Here is a 27173-nt window from a genome sequence, read left to right on the forward strand (position 1 = left end):
TATTTAACTCATATGAACTGAGACCTCCATTTAGAAAAATCATCATGAAAGCTGATCTTAAACTGGTGGTTCTCGTGGAACAGAAGAAGCAAATGCAAAACCAATCTTTAGAAATTCTCGGACACTCCTGAACAGAAAAAGATTCTCCCTAAAGAAACAAAAAACCAGACCCATCTCCCAGATGATATAGTGGACTCTGCAACAATCAGAATTGAAACCCCATGAATTTGAGATCATTAATAACAATCTGAGGGAATACTATGAAAAAAGTTAACAGACTTTTTAAAGAAAGCAAATAAAATTCTAGAAATTAAAAACTAAAAAGAGTAGCTAATAAAAAACTAAAAATGAAATCAGTACATTGGGAAAATACATTTTAAAATGACAAAAATATTCTACATATGCAGACAAGAAATATACGGTATTTATATGGTAACATAAAGTTAACAGACTTCAAAGAGTGAATTAGAAGGACAGACTTTGGTCTAATAGGATTTACAGTAGGAGAGAATGTGAACAATGTTGGAGAAACATTATTTCCAGTCTTCCAGAATATGTAAATCCTCAGTTATTTAGACAAAAAATATACAAGCCTGTTGACTACCACAGTGAAACTACAGAATACCAAAAATAAAGAAATCTATCTTAAAAGCATCCAGAGAATAACAGAGAATCTATAGAAAAAAGGACCAAAACAAACAAAATAATACCTGTCAATGTCAGAAGAGTTTTCTCAGAAGTATCGATAAGGGCCAGAAAAACAAACAAACAAACAAACAAAAAACACTGAAGTTTTATTTGCAAAGATTTGGGGAAAAATAACTAGAATTGATCCCAGAATTCTATAGCTATCTAAACTAATATTTAACAATGAGAAAATAATAAAAATATTCTCAGGAAAAGACTGAAATAATTTAACATTCATTTGTTATTTCCAGAAAAAAAGGAACTGTTAATGAATGCCCTTTTGAAAAAAATCACATTGAAATCAGAAACATAGAATTGGGTATTAGAAGAAAACTATACAAATAAATAAACAATCACAAATAAAACTAAAGAAACACTAACTTATACAATGGCATAACAATGACTAATTTGGGGGAGTATAAAACAAGGTGGAATAAAAATACTGGGCAAAAATTATATGCACCTAGAAAATTTCCCCAGCTTTTATGTCAATTACAGGAAAAAACTTGAGATAAGAGATGTTATTGTGAACATAGGTTAGCAAGTAAGATAGAGTCCATTTCAAAGACTGACTCATTAAAAAAAATTGTCATGGCCAGGCACAGTGGCTCATGCCTGTAATCCCAGCACTTTGGGAGACCAAAGCAGGTGGATCACAAGGTCAGGAGTTCAAGACCAGCCTGGCCAAGATGGTGAAACCCTGTCTCTACTAAAAATACAAAAATTAGCTGGATGTGGTGGTGGGCACCTGTAATCCCAGCTACTCAGGAGGTTGAGGCAGAGAATTGCTTGAACCCAGGAGACAGAGGTTGCGGTGAGCTGAGATTGTGCCACTGCACTCCAGGTAATACAGCAAGACTCCTCTCAAAAAAAAAAAAAGTCACATATGGGTCAAACCCAAGTCAGTCAAAGGGCTCAAACCCCTTGACTGTGACACAAATAACTGTGGTTCTGACCTCTGACTCAAGGGCCCACAAAGCTGAAACACATAGGGTCAGTAATGATGAAGTTGCCCCCAATGGAGAATGTTGTGCAGGCCAAAACCATTGGAAATTCATTTGATTGAGGTGTGCACATCCACTGTACAGGAAATCAACGTGCCATGCTGACTGATGCAGAGCCACTGTCTCCCTCACGTCCCCTGATCTTTTCCTTCCCTCTACCCCAACTTCTAGTGCTTTCAGGAAAAAAGTGAGTGAAGGTGGGACAGAGATCTTCCTGTTCCCATTGTGGATTAGGGCCATGCACATTTGCCTTTGTGGAGCTGGAGGACTGAAGGATATGTGAATTTGTTGGATGCGAGTGTCCATGTCACCATTCTACCTGGGCCCATCATCGGTGAAAGTACACCCACGGTGAAAGTACACCCAAATTCAAAGGATGGGTTTGAGCAAGGTTTGAAATGGAGAAGGAAAGTCAAAAAACCTTATGAATGGAGACCTTTAGACTAGTATAACTTCCACTGTTGAAGGTACTTGGTATTCATGTTTATTTGTTTCTTCTGTGAATGCTCCTAAATACTGGAGGGCATGCTTTCCATGGGAAAACAGCAGATGTAAGAAGTGCTACTACCTATGAAGCCCCATAAGCCTGATGATCACTTTCAGGTACAAGTTTCTATGATAGATCGTTTGCTGATTGGAGCCTCTGGCAAGGGAAAGCAGTCTCTCAAAGATGCCTCTCGATGTTTTAAACTTGTTGCCTTCCTGATACAATTCTGGGTATATCCCTTTTGAAAAGCAGCTACTGGCCTCTACTGGACTTTTAGAGAAACTGAATGCCTGATCCATGCAGGCCTTGTGACCCTGATGCCTGACATTCTCATATTGGAGTAGGACAACTGGGACTCAATGAGTGGCAAGGTGGAAGGAAACCAGCCAGTCTCACCTGTCAAATAGAAGTGGTACATCGAAGAATCCAGTAGACCTGGACCCTGCAGTGTCTTGCATTTACATGAAAAAAAAAATGGTAGCTATTCCTTTGGGGGAAACTGTTGGGGAAATCAGCAAGCTGCTGATTCAATGGGGACCTCAATCTGTTGCCCTAAATGCCATGGCCTGGTTCACTGGCGATTCAGATGAGCTGAAACCAGATAGTGTCCACTGGGCTGCTGTGGCTGCTCAACTCAGAAACACCTGTGCAGAACCAAAAATGAATGACTATTGCCCCATGGGCAGAAATCAAGGCTATCATAGCTCTGAACAGTGTTCCCCTTGATAAACTCAATCTTTTTATTCACTCTTGGGCTGTTAGCTTTTCTTTGGGTTAACTCTTGGAAAAACACAAACTGCATATTAAACAGGAGTTTCCTTCTGTAGTCTGTGGGGAAAAATTGCAGGCGCTGATAACTTTTGTGTCCTTCTTGCAGCTGTCCACAGTAAGGGCTGATTCTCTGATGAGACCAACTGGAATCCAGGTGCTGATCCAGCCTGCATTGCTCAGATCCACAATTGCTACCTGGATTAATCATCAGACTGGGCATGTGGTAAAGCATTCTATGTTTCTGATGCCAAGGTTACCACCACTTGCCAATCTTGTCACTTTCGTCAAAGGTTGACTTGCATTTTTCCTGGCAAAGGAAATCACAATTCATAGGATATCGCCCCTGCAGTTCTGGCAGATGGATTGCTTTAGACTTTGAGCACCTCATAGGCTCCTGCAGGTCCTCAGAAATGATAACACTTTGTCAAGTTACAATATTGCTGTTTCAGTTCAATCAGCTGACTTCCGCCCATCACTGTGGCCCATGAAAATAATCTGTGCCATGTCTTTGGCTTTCTAGATTACTTGAAGTCTGACCATCATGCAGTTTTATTAAAAATGCCACTCAAGGCTGGGCATGGTGGCTCATGCCTGCAATCCCAGCACTTTGGGAGGCTGAGGCGGGTGGATCGCCTGAGGTCAGGAGTTCAAGACCAGCCTGGCCAACATGGTGAAACCTCATCCCTACTAAAAATACAAAAAATTAGCCAGGCGTGGTGGCATGCATCTGTAATCCCAGCTACACAGGAGGCTGCTTGAACCTGGGAGGTAGAGGTTGCAGTGAGCCAAGATCATGCCACTGCACTCCAGCCTGGGTGACAGAGCAGGACTCTGTCTCAAAGAAAAAAAAAAGCCACTCAACAATAGACTAAGAGTCAAGGTATTTGATGCTCTCCACCACCCCTAGGCTTCTGGTATTGCTGCAAATTGACCAGCTCAGTAAGACTTCTGACTCTATCTTCTTGACCTTTGTCTGGCCTACTTAGCTTAGCAGGGAAGTTCGGTTCTGGAATTCAATAGTTCCTGGAAAATATTAACCTCCTTTCAGTTTCTTGGAAAACGACCATGATGGAGGAAGAGGGTCATATAAGCCTATTTTTAAAATTTGGGATTTCATTCTGACCTTTTCTAAGCATGATGCTTCTTTCTTTCTCTTAATACTGAAACTGCCTTTGCAAAACTTACAACTGAGGCAATTACAGTGAAAGAGAGCTGGCCTGACTCCATCTTTCTTCTAACATCCAAGCTGTACTTGTTTATTCCTGGTCATAGGTCAAACTAACTTTGGGAGGAAGTTAGGTTATAGTTTAACTTTGAAACAAAGACAGTAACAGCTCTTTTCTAAAACAAATCCCCTAGGCTGCCTTTGCAAGACTAACAAATTAGCTACAAGATGAGAAATTATGGTTTAGGAGTCTTGCAGCTGGAGGCTGTGACATTCTGAACCTCCCTAAATTGTTCCTCAGGAAAACATCAGTATTATACACTTGATCTTAGCCAAAGGGCTGGGAAGCAATACCACATCAGTTATTATAAAACCTAGGCTGAGTGCTTGAGATATTTTGCAGACCCTGTACTCAGTGGATTAGCTGTCAACACCCAGGTTGATAAGCTGGCTCACCTGGTCTTGTGGCCCCCACCCAGCATCTGACTCAGTGGAGGACAGCTTTGACTCCCTATGATTTCATTTCTGAACCAGCCAATCAGCACTCCACACTTTCTGACCCCTACCCACTAAATTATCCTTAAAAACCCCAATCCCCAAGTTTTTGGAGAGCCTGATTTGAGTAATAATAGAACTCCCGTCTCCTGTACAACTGTCTCTGTGTGAATTAAACTCTATTTATATTCCCCTCTCTTGATAAATCAGCTCTGTCTTGTCAGTGGGCAAGGAGAAACCATTGGGCAGTTACAATACCAACCTCAGGGTGTCCTGGTTGGCCTATTCTCTGGGTGGCAGCCTAATCAAAAGTGGACATAGGAATTCAAACTCAATTCTGGATCAGTCACTTGGATTCTCTCTGGAATCTCATCACCCCGGATCATAAGGATAAGGATCATTGTTTTGGGTACACTATGTGTGGGACATAATAGCTTTCTGGAAGCTGTATACAAATGGCTTTGTCCCTCTTGTACCTGACTATTCCATATTAAAGTTCTAGGTGTAAGTTAGAAATGATAGAAAAAAACTGAAGTTACACCTACTGGAATGGAACAGGTCAATTTTCTAGTGGTAGAGTAAGAACAACAACTGGACACAGTGACTCATGCCTGTAATCCCAGCACTTTGGGAGGCCAAGGCGGGTGGATCACCTGAGGTCAGGAGTGCGAGACCAGCCTGGCCAACATGGCAAATCCCCATCTCTACTAAAAATACAAAAAATTAGCTGGGTGTGGTGGCACGCTCCTGTAATCCCAGCTACTTGGGGAGGCTGATGCAGGAGAATTGCTTGAACCCAGGAGGCGGAGGTTGCAGTGAGCTGAGATCGCGCCAGCGCACTCCAGCCTGGGTGACAGAGCGAGACTTTGTCTCAAAGAAAGAAAAGGAAAAAAAAAAAAAACAAAAACAACAATCTTGGCACCTGGAGAGAGAATACCTAATTACACACACCATTTTGGCCTTAGAGGGCATTCGGGATTGCCTTAACTCACTGGCTAAGACTGTTACATGATAGGCTTGCCCTGAACTTCCTCCTGTGGGTCAGGTGAGGGGTACCTGGAGCTCTAGCATAGGGCTTGGAGTGAGTGACAACTTTAGATTAGGCCCTCTTGAGTAGTTGACACTTAAGCAAAACCTTGAAGGATGTGAGGGAATTCGCAGTATAGATGTCTGCCCTTGTAAGCCTCAGTGTTTGCTTCATTGAGAACAGTGGACATTACTGAGAACTTGTGGAAGAAACAATTTAATAGTCAGATAACCTTGGTTCAAGTTTTACTTTTGGGCAAGTCAGCCCGGGCACTAAATTGCTTAACCAACAAAGTGGGTTAAATGAATGACAGAAACCAGCATATTTTAGACCGGATAGTCCCTGTTTTAGATGAAAAATGAGAAAATGAATTGCATCAATGCTGAATTTGAACTCCTTCAAGAATCATTGTCTGTTTGTTCTTCTTCCCATTCACAAGGGCATTTCATTGTTGCCTTGGTGTCACTGCATTGTTTTTAACTAGCGCTTGCTTTGGTGGGGAAGATCAGAAGTGACCTCATGAAGTACTTTGATAAATATGTCAATCAGTAGAATTCCAAGTGGATTTTCAATTGAGTCTAGGGATTAATTTCTGCAATAGGTGAGGCAAAGCTGATGAAATTCAGCCACTCTGCACCAATGTAAACTGTCAAGTAAGAAGTGTTTATGGAGCCTGCTGAGAATTGTACTTCACTCAGCAGCTAAGAAAATGATTCTGTCAACTCTTGATTATTCTTGTTAATGAAAATTTAAAATATCATTGTTTAACATAGGGGCTAATGTATACATTCTCACCACAGAAAGGGAAAAGTAGCAGGAGATACACCTTGGCCAGCTGGAAGAAGAAGTCCTAAATATGAGCAGTGGTAGATGTCAGGAAGACCTTACTGATGGTCAGGGACATTAACCTGGTGGCAGCCAGGGCAAGGAGTGAGGGAAAAGAGAAATCTAGGCAATTGGCATAGATTCATTTTAACTACAGAGTGGATAATGAAAGGATGGTTTTCCTTTTCTTTAAAAAGAAAGTAAATAGGCAGAACATAATGCCTTAGATGCACTGATTCTGTAAACGAAATGCCTTTTCTATGCCAGACCTAGGCTGGGCTCTGGAGGGAGAGCAGCAAATATTACAATCCCTGCTTCTCCCGGAGATGACAGTGTTCTTGGCAAGATGTAAAAGTGAACCAGCACAACCCACTGGCATTATGCACAAAGACCTCTTGGAACCAAGCAGGAAACACAGAGCAGAGGGTGAGCGTGACAGACTGCGAAGGTTTCCAGGAGCAGTCAAAGCCTGCCTGTGTCTTATCGGAGGAACTGCAGTTAGATGCACCTTTACACTGTCATTCAATAAACATTAATTAAGCAATCTTAATTGTATGCTAGACAGACATTTGTGGTAAGCTCTAGGATGAACAAGAACCATCCCAGCTTTCAAGGCTTTAGACTGTGGTAAAGTGAAACAGATACAAACAAACTCACAGAGGTGTCATTAGTTACTGTGAGGAAGTTAGAAAAAGGATGTATTAGCAGCCCAAGTCTGTTCCACTCCATCTGGTGGGGGGCTGTGAGGTCTTGTGTCCAGTACCTGGAAGGATGATAGGTGTCCAGCATGTGGTATTGAAATCAGGTTATTGCAAATAGATAAAACAACGTGACTGGAGGTGAGGGGCAGCCATGGTGAATTCGAAGGACTACAAGTAGAGCAGTTCCATCTGGCTGCTGGTGAACGCTGTGTTAGGGAAGGGGAGAGGGGTGAAGATGGAGAGCAGGAACAAAGCAAGGAAGGCTTTGTGCGCCCTGGGAAGGCATTAGGTTTATTCCATGTGTAGGAATACGTGTAGGCAGATGGCTAGACATGAGCAGGTTGGGAGCCTTTGAGAAAGGAAAAGCTTGGGAAGTCTCAGGTCCAAGGGACCACCCACCATTTACATATTAATAGCGTCTCTAATGTTGGAATAGGTGGACAATTAGTCAACTGAGAGCAGAAAGAAAGAAAAAGGGCAAAGAAGAAATTCTTAAGAGATATACAGGCACAAGTACAAATTTGACTGCTGTAAGACCTTCCTGGGGTGGCGGTAATGAGCAACGCAGCCATTAGATAGAATTCGTATCCAACACCTGGCCCACGCATGCGCACCCACTAGTAGTAAGTGAGGGCCCCACAAACCTGGGGTGGAAACTAGGCAGGTAAAAGGCAAGGGCTTATGGCAGAAGGAGAAAAACTAGATGAAGAAAAAAGGCAGAGACTTGAGACAGAGTGGAGACAGAGCGGGAAACATGAAGAAAAATCCAACGTTGTAAAAACCCAACCCAGGACTCTGCTGGCCCATTCTCTTTCAGCAGCCTGCTCTGCCTCATCTTTCAGAGTGTCCTGTCCCTTTGAATAAACTCTCTGCTCCCTCTTTCCCTTCAAGTAAAGATTTCTGCTGTCTTTGAATTGTCACTTGGCCATTATCTTACTCCCAAGATGACTAAGGACTGAGGATTCCCCATACTTTTGAGTAACGCATGGAAACGCGGATATTTGTAGGGAGAAACAAGATAAACATTCAAGGATTAAAGTGACAAAGTGATGTGTGAAAATTTAGATTTTGAGTCATTCTGGCTACAGTTTGGGGATAGACTGGAGTGGGAAGGGACTAGGGGTAGACAGGACCATTTAGGAGTTTCAGCATTAGCCTGGGCACAAAATGATGAAGATCTAAATCAAGACTGTGTAAGTGAGTTTAAAGAGAGAAATGTGTGAAGAGAAATAATTTACAGAACTTGCTAATTGACTGCAAATGACAAGGGTATTTCAGAGGAAAGAGGCAAACGTGACTTCCAGTTTTCCAGGCAGTGCAATTTAGTGTATCAGCCAAGGTTTTCCAGGAGGTATGAATTATTCAGCAAAACTGAGGGTTTAACAAACTGAGACTTTATATGTACAGTGAAAAGTTCTTTACTAGAGTATAAATTCTTTAGTAGATTTTAAATTCCTTGAGTGTAAGTACTTCATTTTAAAATTGTTTTAATCTGGTTTAGCATAGTTTTGTAGAGCTTGATAAAGTAATGTTTTCAGGCTAAATTTAACCTGATATGTAAAAAGCAAAAAGGTATGTAAACTTTGGGTTAAAAGAAAAGTACTTAAAAATGACATTTCTTGTCTGGGCATGGTGGCTCACGCCTGTAATCCCAACACTTTGGGAGGCCGAGATGGGCAGATCACCTGAGGTCAGGAGTTGGAGACCAGCCTGGCTAAATGGTGAAACCCCGTTTCTACTAAAAATACAAAACATTAGCTGGGCGTGGTGATGCATGCCTGTAATCCCAGACACTCAGGAGGCTGAGGCAGGAGCATCGCTTGAACCCAGGAGGTGGAGGTTGCAGTGAGTCGAGATCATGCCATTGCACTACAGCTTGGGCAACAGGAGTGAAACTCCATCTCAAAAAAAAAAAAAAAAAAAAAAAAAAAAGACATTTCTTACAGCACTATGCATATTAAAACAATGTTAGATTACCAATGACACAACTTTTATAGTTTTTATATTCTCTTTCAGAAGAAAGCTAGTACTGGTGTCAGTGGAACATAGGCTGAGGTAACAGTTTATGTGGAAAAGAAGGTATAACTGGTCTTCTACTTTGGCTTAATTCAACTAAGGTCACTACTGGTAGTAGCTTTTGGATTATTAAGTCAACCTAAAGCTGAGGGATATCTTTTATTTCATCTATTATAGTTGTGCAAAGACTGGGGTTTAGAGGTGGAGCAAATTTACATGGACTAACTCTACAGAGAAATTTTTAGGCGAGTGTTTCATGGATAAAGCTCAGCTGAAGAAGGAATTGTTGTTTCAGGCACTTTTGGCCTGAAGAGCTTTTGTTCTGAATTTGTGCTTTAAATGCACAACAAAAGCAAGGAATCTTTAATGGTACTTGCTTTGAAATTAGAGTGTGATTACTTTAAAACACTATGGATAGTTTTATTGCCTTAAACTATTGTTAAACTGCCATTCTTTTTTAATGGTCTCCATAGCTGCATGCTGGTGAAAGGAAAAGCTAGTAGAGAATTCACTTTGGTTGAGAGTTGGGTGAGGACTTGCAGAAACTGTAGGAAAAGCTGTTATATTTTGACCTGGTGATCATTAGTATTTTATATGCCTTCCCTAAAGCTCTACACAGGCGCATTTCCAGCACAACACTTTAAGCCTAATTGGACCCACTGGCAATGTCAGGTTATCAAAACTTTTCATTTGGGGACACTGAATGATTTTGGGGAAAGAACTTGTGGTCACTGATCAGTGTGATTATGAACCTATCTCACATGTATATTTGTTTCATAATATAGATTTTATTCCTCGAAACGTGCTAGAGGAATATGAACTGTTTCTGACACATAATGATGTCTGAGATATCAGCAATCTGTGAGATTGAAAAAATAATAATACCTATTATCCACGAGTGTGGTTAGTTCTCAGGCGATTGCCCTAGAAATAGGTCAAGATAAAGTGACCTTACCCGGCCGTACATGCTCTGGTATGCCTCTGCAATCATCAGCCTTTGTGCATTGCAGCGCTGAGTCAGAATGTTGATCAGCATGTCTTTGTCACAGTCTGGAAAAGAATAATATTTGAAGATTAGTAAAGTTGCTACTTTGTGGTTGGGAAGAATCCATTATCTAACGATCATAACCAGTGTGCAAGCATTATCCCTGATGGTATTTTACAGCAGGGAACAATTTTAACTAAAATTGGAAATCATGTAATGATGCTTGATGAAGCCTGGATCCTTCCTATCTCCTAATTTAGTGCTATTACTACAAACTAGGCATTGAAGGAACATTCCTCAAAATAATAAAAGCCATATATGACAAACTCACAACCAACATCATACTGAACAGGGAAAACTTTCCGCCTGAGAACAGAAACAAGACAAGGATATTTCCTTATCCACTCCTATTCAACATAGTACTGGGAGTCCTAGCTAGAACAATCAGGCAAGAGAAAAAATAAAAATCACCCAAATTGGAAGAGAGGAAGCCAAACTGTCTCAGTTTGCTGATGATATGATCTTACCATCTTATAGAAACTATAAAGACTCCTCCAAAAGACTCCCAGATTTGATAAATGATTTCAGTAAAGTTTCAGGATACAAAATCAACATATGAAAACCAGCAGCATTTCTATACCCCAACAACGATCAAGCTGAGAACCAAATCAAGAACTCAGTTCCATTTATAATAGCTACCAAAAATAAATAAAATATCTAGGAATACATTTAACCAAGGAAGTGAAAGATCTCTATAAGGGTAACTACAAAACACTGTTGAAAGAAATCATAGATAGCACAAACAAATGGAAAATTATTTCCTGCTCATGAATTGGAAGAATAAATATCACTAAAATTATTATACTGTCCAAAGCAATTTACAGGTTCAATGCAATCACTATCAGCTTATCAGTGTCATTTTTCATAGAATTATGACAAACAATCCTAAAGTTCATATGGAGTCAAAAAAGAGCCTGAGGCCAGACGTGGTGGCTCAAGCCTATAATTCCAGCACTTTGGGAGGCCGAGACGGGCAGATCACGAGGTCAGGAGATCGAGCCATCCTGGCTAACACGGTGAAACCCCATCTCTACTAAAAATACAAAAAATTAGCCGGGCATGATGAAGGGCGCCTGTAGTCCTAGCTACTCAGGAGGCTCAGGCAGGAGAATGGCGTGAACCCGGGAAGCGGAGCTTGCAGTGAGCAGGGATCATGCCACTGCACTCCAGCCTGGGCGACAGAGCGAGACTCTGTCTCAAAAAAAAAGAAAAAAAAAAAAAGCCTTAATAGCCAACACAATCTTACACAAAGAGAACAAAGCCAAAGTCATCACATTACCTGATTTCACACTATACTACAAGGCTACGGTAATCAAAACAAGCATGGTACTGCTATAAGAACAAGAGAAAACAAATAACTCCATTAAAAAGTGGGCAAAGGATATGAATAATTTTTTTTTTCCAAAAGAAGACACACAAGAAGCCAGCAAACATATGAAAAGTGCTCAACATCATGAATCAGCAGATAAATGCAAGTTAAAACCACAATGAGATACCATCGTATGTCAGTCAGAATGACTATTATTAAAAAGTTAATGTCCGGGCACGATGGCTCATGCCTGTAATCCCAGCACTTTGGGAGGCTCAGGAGGGTGGATCATGAGGTCAGGAGATCAAGACCATCCTGGCTAACATGGTGAAACCCCGTCTCTACTAAAAATACAAAAAATCAGCCAGGCGTGGTGGCAGACGCCTTTAGTCCCAGCTACTCAGGAGGCTGAGGCAAGAGAATTGCTTGAACCTGGGAGGTGGAGGTTGCAGTGTGCCGAGATTATACCCCTGCACTCCAGCCTGGGTGACAGAGCGAGACTCTGTCTCAAAATAAATAAATAAATAAAATAAATAAATAAAATAAAATAAGGCAAAACAATAGATGTTGGAGAGGATGTGCAAAAAAAGGCATGCTGAAAGATTGTTGGTGGAAATGTAAATTAGTATGATCTTTATGGGAAACAGTATGGAGATTTCTCAAAGAACTAAAAATAGAACTACCATTTGACTCAGAAATTTCACCACTGTGTGTACATACTCAAAGGGAAAGTAATCATTATATACAAAGATACTTGCATTTATATGTTTATTGCATTAGCATTTATAATAGCCAAGATATGTAATCAACCTAAGTGTCTATCAACAGATGACTGGATAAAGAAAATGTGGCATATACATACCATGGAATACTACTCAGCTATAAAAAAGAATGAAATCTTGTCTTTTGTAGCAACATAGATAGAATCAGAGGCCATTATCCTAAGTGAAATAACTCAGAAACTGTCAATTACCATATGTTCTCACTGATGGGTGGGAGCTAAACAAAGGCTACACATGGACATATTGAGTAGGATAATAGATATTAGAGACTCCAAACAGTGAGAGGGTGGAAGAGGGGCAAGGGTTAAAAAATTACCAATTGGGTATGTTGTTCAGTATTCAGGTGATGGGTACACTAAAAGCACAGACTCCACCAGTATATAATATATGCATGCAACAAATCTGCACTCGTACACCATAAATCTATAAAAAATATTTTGAAAGGAAAATAAAACTCCAGTCAAAAGCACAAGGGAGTGAAGAAAATATAGTGTCCCTTCAATCAGCTCTTATTCCACCAAAAATGGCTTCCTTGACCTTTAAGCTGATTAGTGTTTAAATGGGAGCAACATCTGATATTTGGATTTATGTCCCCACCTGGCTACCCTGCACAGGTGGGGACATACTCTCTGCATGAGAGGCTCTGCATGGACACTGCTCTCTGCATCCCAGCTGCTCCAGCTCCAGCCTTGGTTAAAAGGACCTGAGATACATTCCAGGCTGCTGCTCCAGAAGGTGCAAGCTGGAAACTGCCAAGGCTTCCATGTGGTGTTAAGTCTGTGAGTGCATGGACAGCAAGAGTTGAGGTTTTGGAGCCTTTGCCTAGATTTCAAAGGATGTGTGGAAACACATGGATGTCCAAGCAGAAGTCTGTTGCAGAAGCAGAGCCTTCATGGGGAACCTCTACTAAGGTAGTGTCGAGGGAAAATGTGGGGTTGGAGCCCCCACACTGGGGCACTGCCTAGTGGAGCTGTGAGGAGAGGGCTGACATCCTTCAGACCCTAGAATGGTAGATGCACTGACATCTTGCACCATGCACCTGGAAAAGCACAGGGACTCAACACCAGCCCTTGAGAGTAGCCGTGGGAGCTGAGCTCTGCAGAGACATGGGGGCAGAGCTTCCCAAGGCCTTGGTCCACCTTTTGCATCAGTGTGGCTTGGATATGAGACATGGAGTCAAAGGATATTATTTTGGAACTTTAAGATTCAATGACTGCCCTGCTAAGTTTCAGGCTTGCACAGGGCCTTTAGTTCCTCTGTTTTGGCTGATTTTTCCCCTTTGGAAAGAGAATATTTAGCCAATACCTATACCCCACTTGTACATTGGAAGTAACTAACTTGTTTTTGATTTTACAGGCTCATAGGCAGAAAGGACTTGCCTTGTCTCAGATGAGACTTTGGACTGTGGACTTTTGAGTTAATGCTGAAATGAGTTAAGGCTTAGGAGACTGTTGAAAATGGGTAATTATATTTTGCAATGTGAGAAGAACGTGAGGTTTGTGGGGGGACAGGAGCAGAATGATATGGTTTGGATTCATGTCCCTTTGCAAATCTCATGCAGGATTGTAATCCCCAGGGTTGGAGGAGGGGTCTGGTAGGGGGGTGAATGGATCATGGGGGCAGATTTCCCTCTTGCTGGTCTTGTGATAGTGAGTGAGTTCTCATGAGATCTGGTTGTTTAAAAGTGTATGTCACACCTCCCCTTTACTCTCTTCCTTCTTGTAGGAAGGCCACGTAGGATATGCCTGCTTCCCCTTTGCCTTCTGCCATGATTGTAAGTTTCCTGAGGTCTCCCCAGCCATACTTCCTGTACGGTCTGCAAAGCCATGAACCAATTAAATGTCTTTTCTTTATAATTTACACAGTCTCAGGTAGTTCTCTAAAGTAGTCTGAGAATTGACTAATATTGCATCTTTCTTGTTGAATAGAGAGATATGGCTTATAATGAACATATATTATGGAGAGAGAATAATGGAGAAGGAAATCATGAAAGTACAAGGCATCTGTGTGCCTCTGAGGGATAGAGTGAACCTGTCATGCTTTTCATGGAACACTGGCCACCCTGTCTATCTCCTCCCTAATATAGACTGTTTCTGGTCTGTGTATCCTTCACTTCCTCATGTACCAACACACCAAGCTAATAGAGCGGTTTAGTGCACAACTAGTTTGGATAAATTTAGGTGTAATTGTAGTCATAGTAGAGTCAGCAATATGACATTTACCTTTCCCTCAGCTTGACTAAAATTTAGACAGGTTTCTTCCCAACTACAGGCTCCTAACCTCCCTTTTATTAGAGCATTTATTTGAGAAAACATGCAATTTTAAATTCTTTCTCTGCGTCTTAGAGACGTAAATCTCCTCCCAGCCTCTTGCAGTTTGACAACCCAAAATTGTCTTTCTCAGGAATATGGGAGCCATCCTTTTGAAATGTAGTCATTGGGAAGATAGAAACTGTATTTCCTATTTCCCAGTGTCTGTGTGAGGACAGGAACCTGACTTTGTTAAGTGCCAGTTAGCAATCACAGATAGTCTAATCACATAGACCAATGCCCTCCCTGCCCAACATCCTCCAGTTCTTTCCTACTGTCTCACCATACTGCTTAAAGACTCTCTTGCCTTTGTTTCATAGGATTTGAGTTCACTGTCTCTCCCTTCTTGCAATGGTCTTGATCCCCACTGCAGAAACTTCCTTGCTGTTTAATTCCATCTGGTATAATTTTTCTTTGACAAGGGGAGATATATAATGGAGATGGGGAGAAAAATGAATTGAAAAGCTAGAATGTTAACCAAATCATCTTTTTTGAAATTAAGTCCATCCTGGATGGGCTTAGGATCACAGGAAGGCTATGAATAAGGTGCTGAAATATCCAGTCAATGAGAACAAGTGTTAAGAATTCACAAAGATGACTGTACCACTGAAAAGCAGGGGGAGCCTCAGGGTATTTTATGCACAGACAAATGGTCTGAAAGCTGTAACAGGGAGGGAGGAAGGCCTAGAACTGGCTTCAAAGATAGAAATTAATGGCTACTGAGAGAAAAGGCAGACTCCACTGAAAAGGCAACGAGAAAGGTGATGTCTGCCTCAAGCCTGGTTAAGACCCTGAACGAAAAGGCAAAATAAATAAATAAATAAATAAAATATAATAAAATAAAATAGCTGTAGAGGAATCTGTTAATGGCATGATGGACATTCTAAAGTGGACATATATTTAATAATAAATAGAAGATTTTAAAGTTACTTTCTATGTCTTATTCTTACTATTATCCCATTTATGAAATTATTGTCTTGTTTTTTGTTCTTGTTCTGTTGAGATTATCCACAATCTAGCCCTCTGAATTTCTCTCTTTTTAAGTTTTCATGGCAATTCTTGTTTATTTATTCTTCCAGAGATATTTTATATGAATCTCAATAATTGTATTATGATTTTTAAATTAAAATAACTATAAATTTAGGAATAAATTTTGTAAGTGTTGTCTTTCTGTCACTTACATGATATTTCTGCCAATCTATTATTTAAGATTATTTCTTTTCTAAATGACTTAGTAAAGATTTGCAGAGCTTTTTGCTAATGACAAGAAGCTTTATCTTGCTAAAGTTATTTATATTTGCACATCTATTGATATTCCCAGTTATGTTATTTTTGTTTTATTTCCTAACACATAATTGCTTCATTGAAGAAGTGATATTGATTTTTGTGTTTAATTTGTATCCTGAAAAGTTATTGAACTCTCTTATAATATTAAGTAACTTTTTATTAATCTTGAATTTCTAGATACATAATTTCTTCTTCATATAATCAAAACTTTGATTTCTTCTTTGTAATCATTGTATGTTTTTCTCTTTCTTCTCCTACTGCTTTAGGTCAGGGATTTCTAAATGATTCATCTTTTTCTGATTTTTAATGGAAAATTTGGGCATAATGAACCATCACAATTTTATCAAATTTTATTTTGTACAATTGACTCTTGTTGTATGTGGTATTTATATTCTACAAATTTGTCATGAACACTGAATTAGTAAATACTGAACTATTGTTCCTAGGGAAAATGCAGGGTTAGGTTTCTGCAACCCTATGGTTACAACACTTTTGTCAACTGAAATGTCGTTTGCATTATGTTTGTTTGCAAATGTCCTTATGAAACAAGCGTCTTGTTAGCACTGAAAACTACCCTTCCACATATCCTTCTCCTGTATAAACATTTAAGAGATATTTTTAAAGCTCTTCTATAGCCTCCTGATCTACAGACTTTTTCTAACCTGCCACCTGACACTACTTTCAAAAGAAAGCTGACCACTTCGATTATTTTTAAAAATTATTAATTTTGTTATCAGTTAGCGTCTCACAAACCCACAAATTCAGCTATTTTTTTCATCTTTTCCATACTTCATAACGTAGAATAGATGTTACTTCAGCATTTTCCAAACAGCACCATGCATATATCAATACATTTTCTATTCTTTTTTATGGATGTACTATTTTATTAATTCATTAACATTAAACTCATGGCCAACAGAACTATAACTAATTCTCAAATTTAGTTTATGTAACACACATTTTTTTCTTGAATACTTCTTTTTGTGCATAGGAACACACTAGGCAGTACTTCAACACTATACTTAGGGCCATTTTAAACAGCACAATCACCAAGCAAAGCATACAAATGCAAAATTGTGTCACTACACAGACTGCATAAAGGATTTATTTACAGCATGAAAGCTGAAAGAAGACGGCAGAGGTCACCTTGTTTGATTTCAACTGGGAATATGCATTCTAGTGACTAAAATTTTTCACCTCTCTGCACTTGTCTGCAAATGACCATGAAATATCTGTGAATATTGATTTGGGGATTCTAAAACAATTTTAGTGAGTAGATAAATTTGTAAATATAGCATTTGTGAATATGAGAATTGACTGTATGGTCAAATAGGTAAAAGTGGTCTCCTAGGCAAGAAAATAATTATTACTAAAATTTAAAATTATTCCTTAATTTTTAATTTTTGTGGTTACATAATAGGTATATATATTTATGGAGTACACAAGATGTTTTGATACAGGCATGCTATATGAAATAAGCACATCATGAAAAATGGGTTATCCATCCCCTTAAGCATTTATCCATTGAGTTGCAAACAATCCAATTACACAGTTTTAGATATTTTAAAATACATAGTTATTATTGACTATAGTCACCCTGTTGTGCTATCAAATAGTATGTTTTGTTCATTCTTTCCAACTATGTTTTGTACCTATGAACCATCCCCAAGTCCCCAACAGCCCTCCACTACCCTTCACAGCCTCTGGTAATCATCCTTCTACCTTTTTATGTCCATGTGTTCAATTGTTTTGAATTTTAGATCTCATAAATAAGTGAGAACATGCAATGTTTATCTTTCTGTGCCTGGCTTATTTCACTTAACGTATGATCTCCACTTTCATCCATGTTGTTGCAAATGACAGGATCTCATTCTTTTTTGTGGTTGAATTGTACTTTGTTGAGTATTTGTACTACATTTTCTTTATCCATTTATATGTTGATGCACAGGTTGCTTCCAAGTCTGAGCTATTGTAAATAGTGCTGGAACAAGCACAGGAATGCAGATATGTCTTTGACATACTGATTTCCTTTCTTTTAGGTACATACCTAGCAGTGGATTTTCTGGATGACATGGTATAACTCACTTTTTAATTCTTTTTGAGGAACTTTTAAACTGTTCCACATAGTGGTGGTACTAATGTACATTCCCAGCAACAACGTACAAGGGTACTCTTTTCTCCGCATTCGTGCCAACATTTGTTGCTGCCTGTCTTTAGGATAAAACTCATTTTAACTGAGGTGAGGGAAACTATTTCTTGATAGCACTAAGTGATCTACAAGAAATCAACACTAAAGACACAGAGAGATTAAGAATGAAGAATTATATAACATGCTAATGCAATCAAAAGAAAGTTGGAGTAGCTATATTAATTTTAGACAAAGAATACTTCAAAGCAAAGAAAATTATCAGGAATAAAAGGGTTATTACAAAATGATAAAAGGGTCAGTTTTCCAAGAAGATATAACAAACTTTAATATGTATGTGCCAAACAACAGAGTGCCAAAAGAGATGAGGAAAAAAAATAATAGAATTGCAAAGAGAAACAGAAGAATCCACTGTTATACCTGAGCAATTTAACACCTCTAGAGTAATTTGTCAATTACTAATTAACATCTATAGAACGCTTATTACCACAAAAGCAGAATACATATTCTTCTCTAGTTACATGGAGTATTAACCAAAATAGACCACATTCTGGACCACAAAATACATCTTAACAATTTAAAATAATAAAAAACATACAAAATATGCTCTGAGGCCACAATAAAATTAAACTAGAAATCAGTAACAGAAAGACGGCTGGAAAAATCCCCAAATACACATAGATTAAACAGCACACTTCTAAATACACGTGAGACAAAGAAGAAGTAACAAGAGAATTTTTAAAAATTTCAAACAAATTGAAAGTAAAAATATGACTCAAAATTTATGAGATACAGCAAAAGCAATGCTTAGAGAAAAATGTATAACATTGCATTTAGAGAAACAAGAAGAAATCTGAAATCAAGAATCTAAGCTTGCATCTTAGGAAACTGGGAAAAGAAGAGCAAATTAAACCTAATGTAAACAGAAGAAAAGAAAGATTACAGAAATAATCAATGAATTTGAAATTGGAAAATCGAGAGAAAACATCAATGGCACCAAAAGCTGGTTTTCTGGGGGAAAACATCAATAAAATTTATAGGCCTTTAGCTAGGATAAGGAAAGAGAGAGAAAGCAAGAGAGGAGAGAGAGAGAGACAGACAGAAAAAAAAAACCTTACTAATATCAGAAGTGAAACAGGAGCCATTACTACCAATCTCAATGGACATTAAAATCATAATAAAATATTATTAACAACTCTAAGGCCACAAATTTGACAGTCTAGATGAAATGGATCAATTTCTTCAAAGACACAAGCTATCCAAACTCATAGACAATCTGAATGGGCCCGTATCTATCAAAAACTTAAGTCAGTAATTTATAACCCACAAAATAGAAAGCACTAGGTCCATATGGCTTCACTTATGAATTCTACCGAACTTTTAAGAAAGAAATATCAATTTTCTACAATCTCTTTCAGAAATTAGACACATAGAGAATGCTTCATAACTCATTCTACTAGGTCAGCATTATCCTAATACCAAAGTCAGAGAAAGGCACAACAAGAAAAGAAAATTACTGACTGACATTTCTCATGAGCATAGATAGATGCAAAAATCCTCAAAAAGTTTGAAAATCAAATATAAGAATGCATACAAAGCATTATAATTCATGATTAAGTGGATTTATTCCAGATATGCAAGGCAGGTTCACCGTTTAAAAATCAGTTAATGTCATCCATTGCATCAACAGGAAAAAGGAGAAAAATCATGTGATTATATCAACGGATGAAGAAAACTCACTTGACAAAATCCAATACCTATTCAAGATAAGAAGTGTTAGCAAACTAAGAATAGAGGGGAACTTCCTTAACTTCATAATGAATATTTTCAAAACTCCTATAGCTAGCACTGTACTTAATGATCAGAAAGATCAGGAACAAGCTGAGAATGTCCGCTCTGATATAGCACTGAGAGTTTCAAAAAAGATTAATTTTGACTTGTGTTCTCCTTCGTTAAGATTTAGGAATGTAGGTTAAAAATGATTTCGGTTGTCCAGGATCTCACAGGGTTGACCTAGCAATTACACATGTTAATAGATACAAAATAATAATAGTTGTAAGAATTCATGAGCTGGAAAGTATCTTCAAATGGTGAGAAATTGGAAAGTAGACTGCACTATTAGGGAATGTTAACTAAGAAGTGTTTCTTTTTGTAGATGACGAGTAAATTTTTATACAACTTAAAGCAATTTATATCAAAGCTACTCATTTTCATTTGTTTCAGAATACATTTTTGCTTTCAGATTTTTCTAAATAAAACACAGTAACTTAGAAAAACATTAGTAATTGTCTTTTTCAATAACACTTCGCCAGAGTCATGGGGATGGATAGACCTTTAAAGCAATTTGAGCTGTGTTCATGCTCTGGCATGCTACAGTGGACTGGACACCATGCAATAAAAGCCAAAACGTCTTAATGTACTTCAGCCTAACACACTGACAAGCAACAAATTATGATGGTCAAAAGGAATTGTTATTCTGACCCTAAAATTGCAATGACAGGAACATTGAAACTGGAGCAAAAAAAAAAAAAAAAAAAAAACTTTTTGGTGAACAGATTGTGTGATCCATAGTTTTAAAGCAAAAATTGCACTCCTCAATAAAAAGGTAATTCATAACTTTGTGTTAACTTGTCTTTTTATTTTTCTAGTGATGATTGATATTTTAAAAGGCATGAAAGCATTGCAAACTCCTAAAGTCAGCTTTAGCAAGCATATTTTAAGTCCTCTATTGTTTTCCTGTGGGATGCTGCTAGTGAATACAACACACAAATGTACATTCATGCATACACACACACACACACAGTCAAGCTCCTGTAAAGGCAACCTTGTCTTTAAAGTTAAGAGCTTGCTTTCTTAGGAAAGGTTTTGCATGTCTTATGCAAAGATTTCTTTTATGTTGTCTATGCTTATCTTTGTGCTCATCAGGAGTCTTCTTAAAACAGGTTTTATTCTAGGAAACTATATGAAAGTTTAATACCTCCATATGATATCTTAAATATTTTATATTTATTTATATATATATTTTATATATATGTAAAAGAATCCCAAAATTTTCCTCCCTTCTTCTCTCTCTGTATTCTTTTTTCTAAACTCTAGTCTCATTCATTACTAATCACCTCTATGTCAAACTCCAAGCTCTGGGAGTTCACAGTCCAGTCAGCAGGTGAGACAAACAGAAGCACAGTGCAAATGAGATTAGGGGAGTGAGAGGTAGGAAGCAAGGCGCCTGGGGGCTGGCATAGCTGGTTGAGCTTGCAGTGCCCAGAGAAGGATTCAAAGAGGAAGGCTTAGCTGAACAGATTCTTGAAGAAAGAGAATTTAGATGAAAAGTAGACAAGAGAAGAAAATGGCATTCCAGGTGAAGTGATTGGGCCAATTTACAGAGATGTGAAAAGCAGAGTCATTTGGGGGAATAGCAAAAAGTCTGATCTGACTGGAAGTGGAAATAGCAAATAGCAAATGAAGCAAGCTAGAAAACAAAAGCAAAGGTTAAAAAGAATGCTCTATCCTAGATTAAGGTGTTTCAGTTGAGATTTCATTTAGTAGTTAGTGATGAGGCACTTAGGGATTTAAGGCAAACATTTTAAGATTAGAGTAGCAATTTCTAAAGGCAAATTTGTTCATCATTATTGTCTTTTTTTATATTATTTTTCTTCTCATTCTACTTCTTTGCTCAGTTTTTGTCTAATCTGTATCTGTGTTTTGCAAGACATTAGCTATTTTATACCCACAGTAGTTTTAAAACAAGGTGAAGCAAAAAATAATTACAATAAAAGATGGTAGAAATAATCAGACTTACAAAATCCTTGGAGTGCTCCTCCTAGCATTTGGGCATCCATTATGGGATTGAAATTGGGAGCTGGGAAGATGGTTCCTTGCACCTGGTGGGAAAATCAATGAGAAAGTGATTGTAATGATTCACGTTAATGTTTCAACATTGTGGCTGGGCGCGGTGACTCACGCCTGTAATCCCTGCACTTTGGGAGGCAGAGGCAGGCGATCACCTGAGGTCAGGAGTTCAAGACCAACCTGGCCAACATGATGAAATCCCGTCTCTACTAAAAATACGACAAATTAACTGGGAGTGGTGGCACCTGTAATCCCAGCTACTCAGGAGGCAAAAAAAATAAAAAAATAAAAAATAAATAAAAAAAAAATTCAACATTGTTTTCCAGACAAATGAAAATGAAAGCATATTCTGTATGTTTACATTACTACAAGACATATACACAAGGCCTGTTAAACAAATGCCTTACTTGTGTGTCAATTGCAGAGAGAAAATTTGGTTGAGTTCATTTTTTCCGTTGGTCTCTACTACTATCCATTGGCATCTATTATTCAAATAAGAGACCATGATACCAAAACCAATTGTAAAAAAATGTAAGAATAAAATTAATAATATATATCTTCTTGACTAACAGTAAGTTTTTTTTAAGGAATGGAGCTTATTTTATGGAAACTGAAAAAGAGTACTGTATTGGTGGGATTCATTTCATTCATATGAATTAGAAATGGTACCTGCTACCACAGCTTTTTTCTATATAAGGGACCTTAAAATTATATTAGAAAAAAATAAAAATAATTTAATTTGGATTATGAGCTTCATAGAAATCCAGGTGATATAGATAAGGCAGAGATTATCTAGCCAAAGCTCATGACTGCAGAGGTAAACATAAAAACTTGTAAATATAAAAACTTGACAGACATTCTATTTAAATTCTCTCTCTTGACAATCATAAAATGGTAGAACATTTAAAGCAGGCTTGTGATCCACATGGTGCATTATTTTAGACTGAACCCGCCAGGACTAGCCACCATATAATCACACTCAGCACAAAAAGCTGTCAATCAAAATTTATTAAGAAGGGCAGCTCTCCCTGTTTGTTGTCAGTATGCCCAGACACATTGGGGAATTTATGCCTTCCCACAGCAAATGAGTCTTCTAGGCCCTGAGATGAACTCAGACATTCCTATTAATTAAGTTAATTAACTAATGAGAACAGGACTAGACCATAATTTCGAGCTAAATGAATATACATATACTGATACCAAAATATTTGTGAAAGGAATTTGAAGGACTAAGAACTCAAAACTAAGAATTGAATTCAGTTTGGATTCTACCTCACTGATATTAATAAATATGAAGTTGTCTATTTGAAGTAGACCAAAAAACAGGATGATTGTGATATGTCTATATTTCCATTCCTAGAAGTACAAATTAGTGGAATTCTTATGCTGTGAATTATGCAGATTCTTTCAATCATTATACTTACCGTGTTTAATGTTTTGCATCAGGAAAACAAAACAGAAATAAATATATCAGACAGACTCATAAGAATTACTCTGGAGAAGAAGGTGTGGGGGAAAGAGCTGGTCCTAGACGAGAGGGTGTAAATTTCCCCCAACCACATGTATGAATGAATAAGTGATCTGGGAAGTCAGACTGCAGTGTTTCCACAGCTGATCCTATATGAGTTGCAAAAGATAGTTGGAGGTGGCAGCCACAAGGTTACTAAGTAAAAGAGTGATACAATTTGATTTGAGTTCCAGTGGCAACACTTTATAACAATGCAAAGAATGAAACAAAAAGAAGCAATACAAGTTGCAAGAGCGGCTAATTTAGAATTCCAGTTGAGCTATAATGTAAACCTGAACTGAGGCAAATAGCATGTTTTCAGTAAATACAGATTTCTTGGTTAACTAAATGTAATTTAACCTACTAATTTTTTTTGAGACACATTTTTAACTTAACCTAATAATGGCAGTTTACCATGAAAAGTTACCTTGAACAGTCAGAGACTGTTTTAGGAGTTTTCCAGAATTTATACCTTTCGAACAATGCCCTTTTTATATGCATGATTTTTTTTTTTATTCTGGCCTTAGAGTAAATTGGAAATTTTGAAAAAATGTACATTTTTCAATGTGACAGTGAGAAATAATGTGTATCCGTATGCATTAAGATTTTTTCATTTCTTTGAAAATGGCCAGATTTAGAAATAGTATATATAACTTGTCTAAGGCAAAATAAATTGTAATTCCTGTCATCTCTATTTAAGTTTTACCACAAGGTAATCAAAATATAATATTTGCTTCTAGTTACATATGAATTTGGGTTTTGAAAAAGGAATAAAGAATGTGCTCCTTTTAGAAGACAGAATAAACAGCCACATAAACTTACTATACAGAAGAGTATGAGTAATTTGTATGTTTAAAATTTGGTTCTAGAAACTATCTTTCCACCTCCGTGAATATATTAAATGACAGAAAAATTTCAAATTTATTAATTCCTGAGACTCAGTACAGACTGGGAAAAAAAAAAAAAACCACTTGTTTTGCACATGAAGTTGATAAAAATATTTTTACTATCTCATATCAATAGGTACGTCAACATATGGATCATATTTCACTTATAGCCAATTAGGTGGCCAGGATTCATAAAACCACATCCCTCCAGCTCCAACATCCCTAGGCTTTCCACATTTGAATACTTTTTCTCATGTGGCTTTTGAGTCACATGCACCTTGACAATCTGAGTGCCTCAAGACTTTTTGAGTTTGAAATGTCAGCTAGGCAAAGTGACAGTTTGACTAACAAGACACATGCTAGAGTGTGGGTTTCAATGGATAATTCTGTGTGTTTGAAGTAGCTTAATTTTAGTGCAGTTGATACTAGATCTCTAGTTAATTAAAGACTTTAAGAGTCCTAAGAGGAAATTGTACAGGAATCTTAGGATTTCCTTTCATGGGGCATTTACCCTGGACATGGCATCGACTTAGCTTTGGAGCATTGCTCCTTGGGATTTTACTGTGGACAGAACTAAATGCTCTAAACTCTCCTAAAGGTCTTCAGCCATTTATCACCCTCTGCCTCATGTCTCCCAGGAGTTCTTCCAAAGTGGTTTCAATGGCTTTAAACACAGCCAACACTAAAGGGTGGATTACTGAACACATTGTTTCTCTTCCTTACCCTTCCACAGCTAATGAGCCCTTCAGTCCCATTCCCTCATTCCTAGCCTTACAATACTTTTCATGTAATTTGCCTTCTTTTAATTTCTGTTACTACTACTTAATACAGACCTTTGCCAATTTTTCTTTCATTTTTATTTCTTTCTTTTTATATCTGATAAGCTGCCAAGTAGATTCTATTTGTCTACCAAAATGATCCTTCTAAAAGATCAAATATTATTTGCCTTTCCATGCTTAAAATCTTTAATGCCCAAAACAATGCTTCTCAATATTTGTTTTGTACTCTGGCCCACGTGATACATGGTTTTCAGAAGAAAGAAACATCCTTGGGAGCATCTAGGCTTATGAACATGTCCCAGTACGCTATAGCTTTAAGTACATCCCATTCTTGCCCACTCGAGAAAGTATATTGCCATCCAACTGAGTGACAGTATCATATAAGCAATGTAGGAATTACATAGGATAGAAAAAGTCAAACTTTGGTTCTTCAGAGTTAAACATTTTCAATGCATATGCCATAACATATTCCTGTGACTCAGAATAGATGACTCATGGGATTCACTTCAAATATTTTAACAGAGTATACAACATTCTTCATGACCTGATTCTTTACTCCCTGGATAGTTTCATATTTTATTTTCTCTCTCCTGAGCCCCTCTGTTCCCACACCGTGATTCACAGTCACACATTCCAGCTAAAAGGAACTTCTGTGTCATTGTTCATTGTGTTCCATCCGTGTGAATATTTCCTCCCCAACTCCCATCTCTTGATTTCACCTTATGATCATGGCGAACGTCTATACAAGATGTTATCTTTCAAGCTTTGGATCCAGAGTCATCTTTTACATGGAGCCATTCATGATGCCTGTAGTAGAACTGTCCACTCCCATCCTGGTGCCCTCTCTTTTATCCTGGGCATGGAACTGTAGCACGCGCTACTAGAGCATCAATTGCACTTCAGCAGAAATTTTCCATTTCTAATTCTGCTGGCTTTCTGAGAATAACGGTCCTATTAGCAAGGCTTCCTCAGTTTTCTTGAGAGTAAACCTGAATGTGAGTGGCTGTGCAAATATGGAAATAGAACTGTTCTTGCAAGTAAAGGAAGAAGAATTTGGATCTCCAGGAAATAATTTGGGAAGATACCTAACAAGGAACAAGAATGGAAAATGAGGCAAAATTCCTCTCTGTGACCTCCCCTTATTAGTAACAACTTTTCATTAACATTTGTTAAAAGGTTGTTATAAGTGATTTTTTTAAATAGAAGTTGGGGAAAAGAATGAGTTATTTGCGTTCGTCTAGGTGAAAAAAAAAATAAAAATAACATGCTGTCAGTCTCTCTTCAGTTTAAACTTTAGTTAGTCAAACTTTAGTTGGGCACCTTTGAATCCTGTTCCCAACTAGACATCTACACTTGGGGGTCTCTGTTAGTCTTGGCGTCACTCAATTGTAATGAGAATCTTGCTAAGTCAGTTTAAAGAAAATGTCCCAACTGTGATATCTGATGAACCTCAATGTCTGATCAAATTCCTCATCCCCCAAGTGATGGCTGGTCACTCTGGCCTGCCTTCAGCAAGATTCCTGTTAGGTATGTTAAACCAGAATCAACCTTCTACTTTTGATGCTTAATCTCAGTAATTTTTCATTCCAGACTGCCTCCCTTGAATATAAATCCCCACTTATCCATGATATATTTGGAATTGAGCTCAGTTCTATTCAATTACTGAAGTCTCTTTTCCCCTATTGCAATAGTTCCTAAATAAAGTCGGGTTGTTTTTTTTTTTTTTGTTTGTTTGTTTTTTTTACCATTTTAACTGCTACTCAGCTCTGGTTTCTTCAACAATGCACAGCTATAGAGCTCACACAGGGAAAGAATCAAGGCAGCGTAACATGCTAGGAGTCGGAAGAAATCTGGGAAGGCTTTGGACTCCACATTGCATACTCAGGGTATTTGAGGCAATCTTATGTGTAGAACCCCACAAAAACCTACATGGTTTCCTGCTTCTTCTAGACCGTAAGCTCTCAAGACCATAGATTTTGTGCAGTGTAATTTTATTAATAGTACTGTATTTGATTTGAAATAATTTCTGATTTCGCCTTTTCAAAGTTTTCAATAGACTGGAAGAATTTTGATTACACAAATTCCTTCACAAAAT

The 27173-nt window shown here is 38.0% G+C and overlaps 1 protein-coding gene across 3 annotated transcripts in view; it reads right to left on the reverse strand.

Moving 5' to 3' along the window:
* Positions 1-27173, reverse strand: part of ANXA10 (annexin A10) — a 78374-nt gene that overhangs the window by 40142 nt on the left and 11059 nt on the right. For all 3 annotated transcript variants that reach the window (XM_017959182.3, XM_017959181.3, XM_009207817.4), the window contains exons 2-3: positions 21856-21937; positions 10134-10228 (exon numbers count right to left, since the gene is read on the reverse strand). In XM_017959182.3, the coding sequence (XP_017814671.1) occupies positions 10134-10228; positions 21856-21937 (177 nt within the window). The remainder of the gene's footprint in view (positions 1-10133; positions 10229-21855; positions 21938-27173) is intronic.

The sequence above is a fragment of the Papio anubis genome, chromosome 3, assembly GCF_008728515.1.
Source record: "Papio anubis isolate 15944 chromosome 3, Panubis1.0, whole genome shotgun sequence".
Lineage (NCBI taxonomy): Eukaryota > Metazoa > Chordata > Mammalia > Primates > Cercopithecidae > Papio > Papio anubis.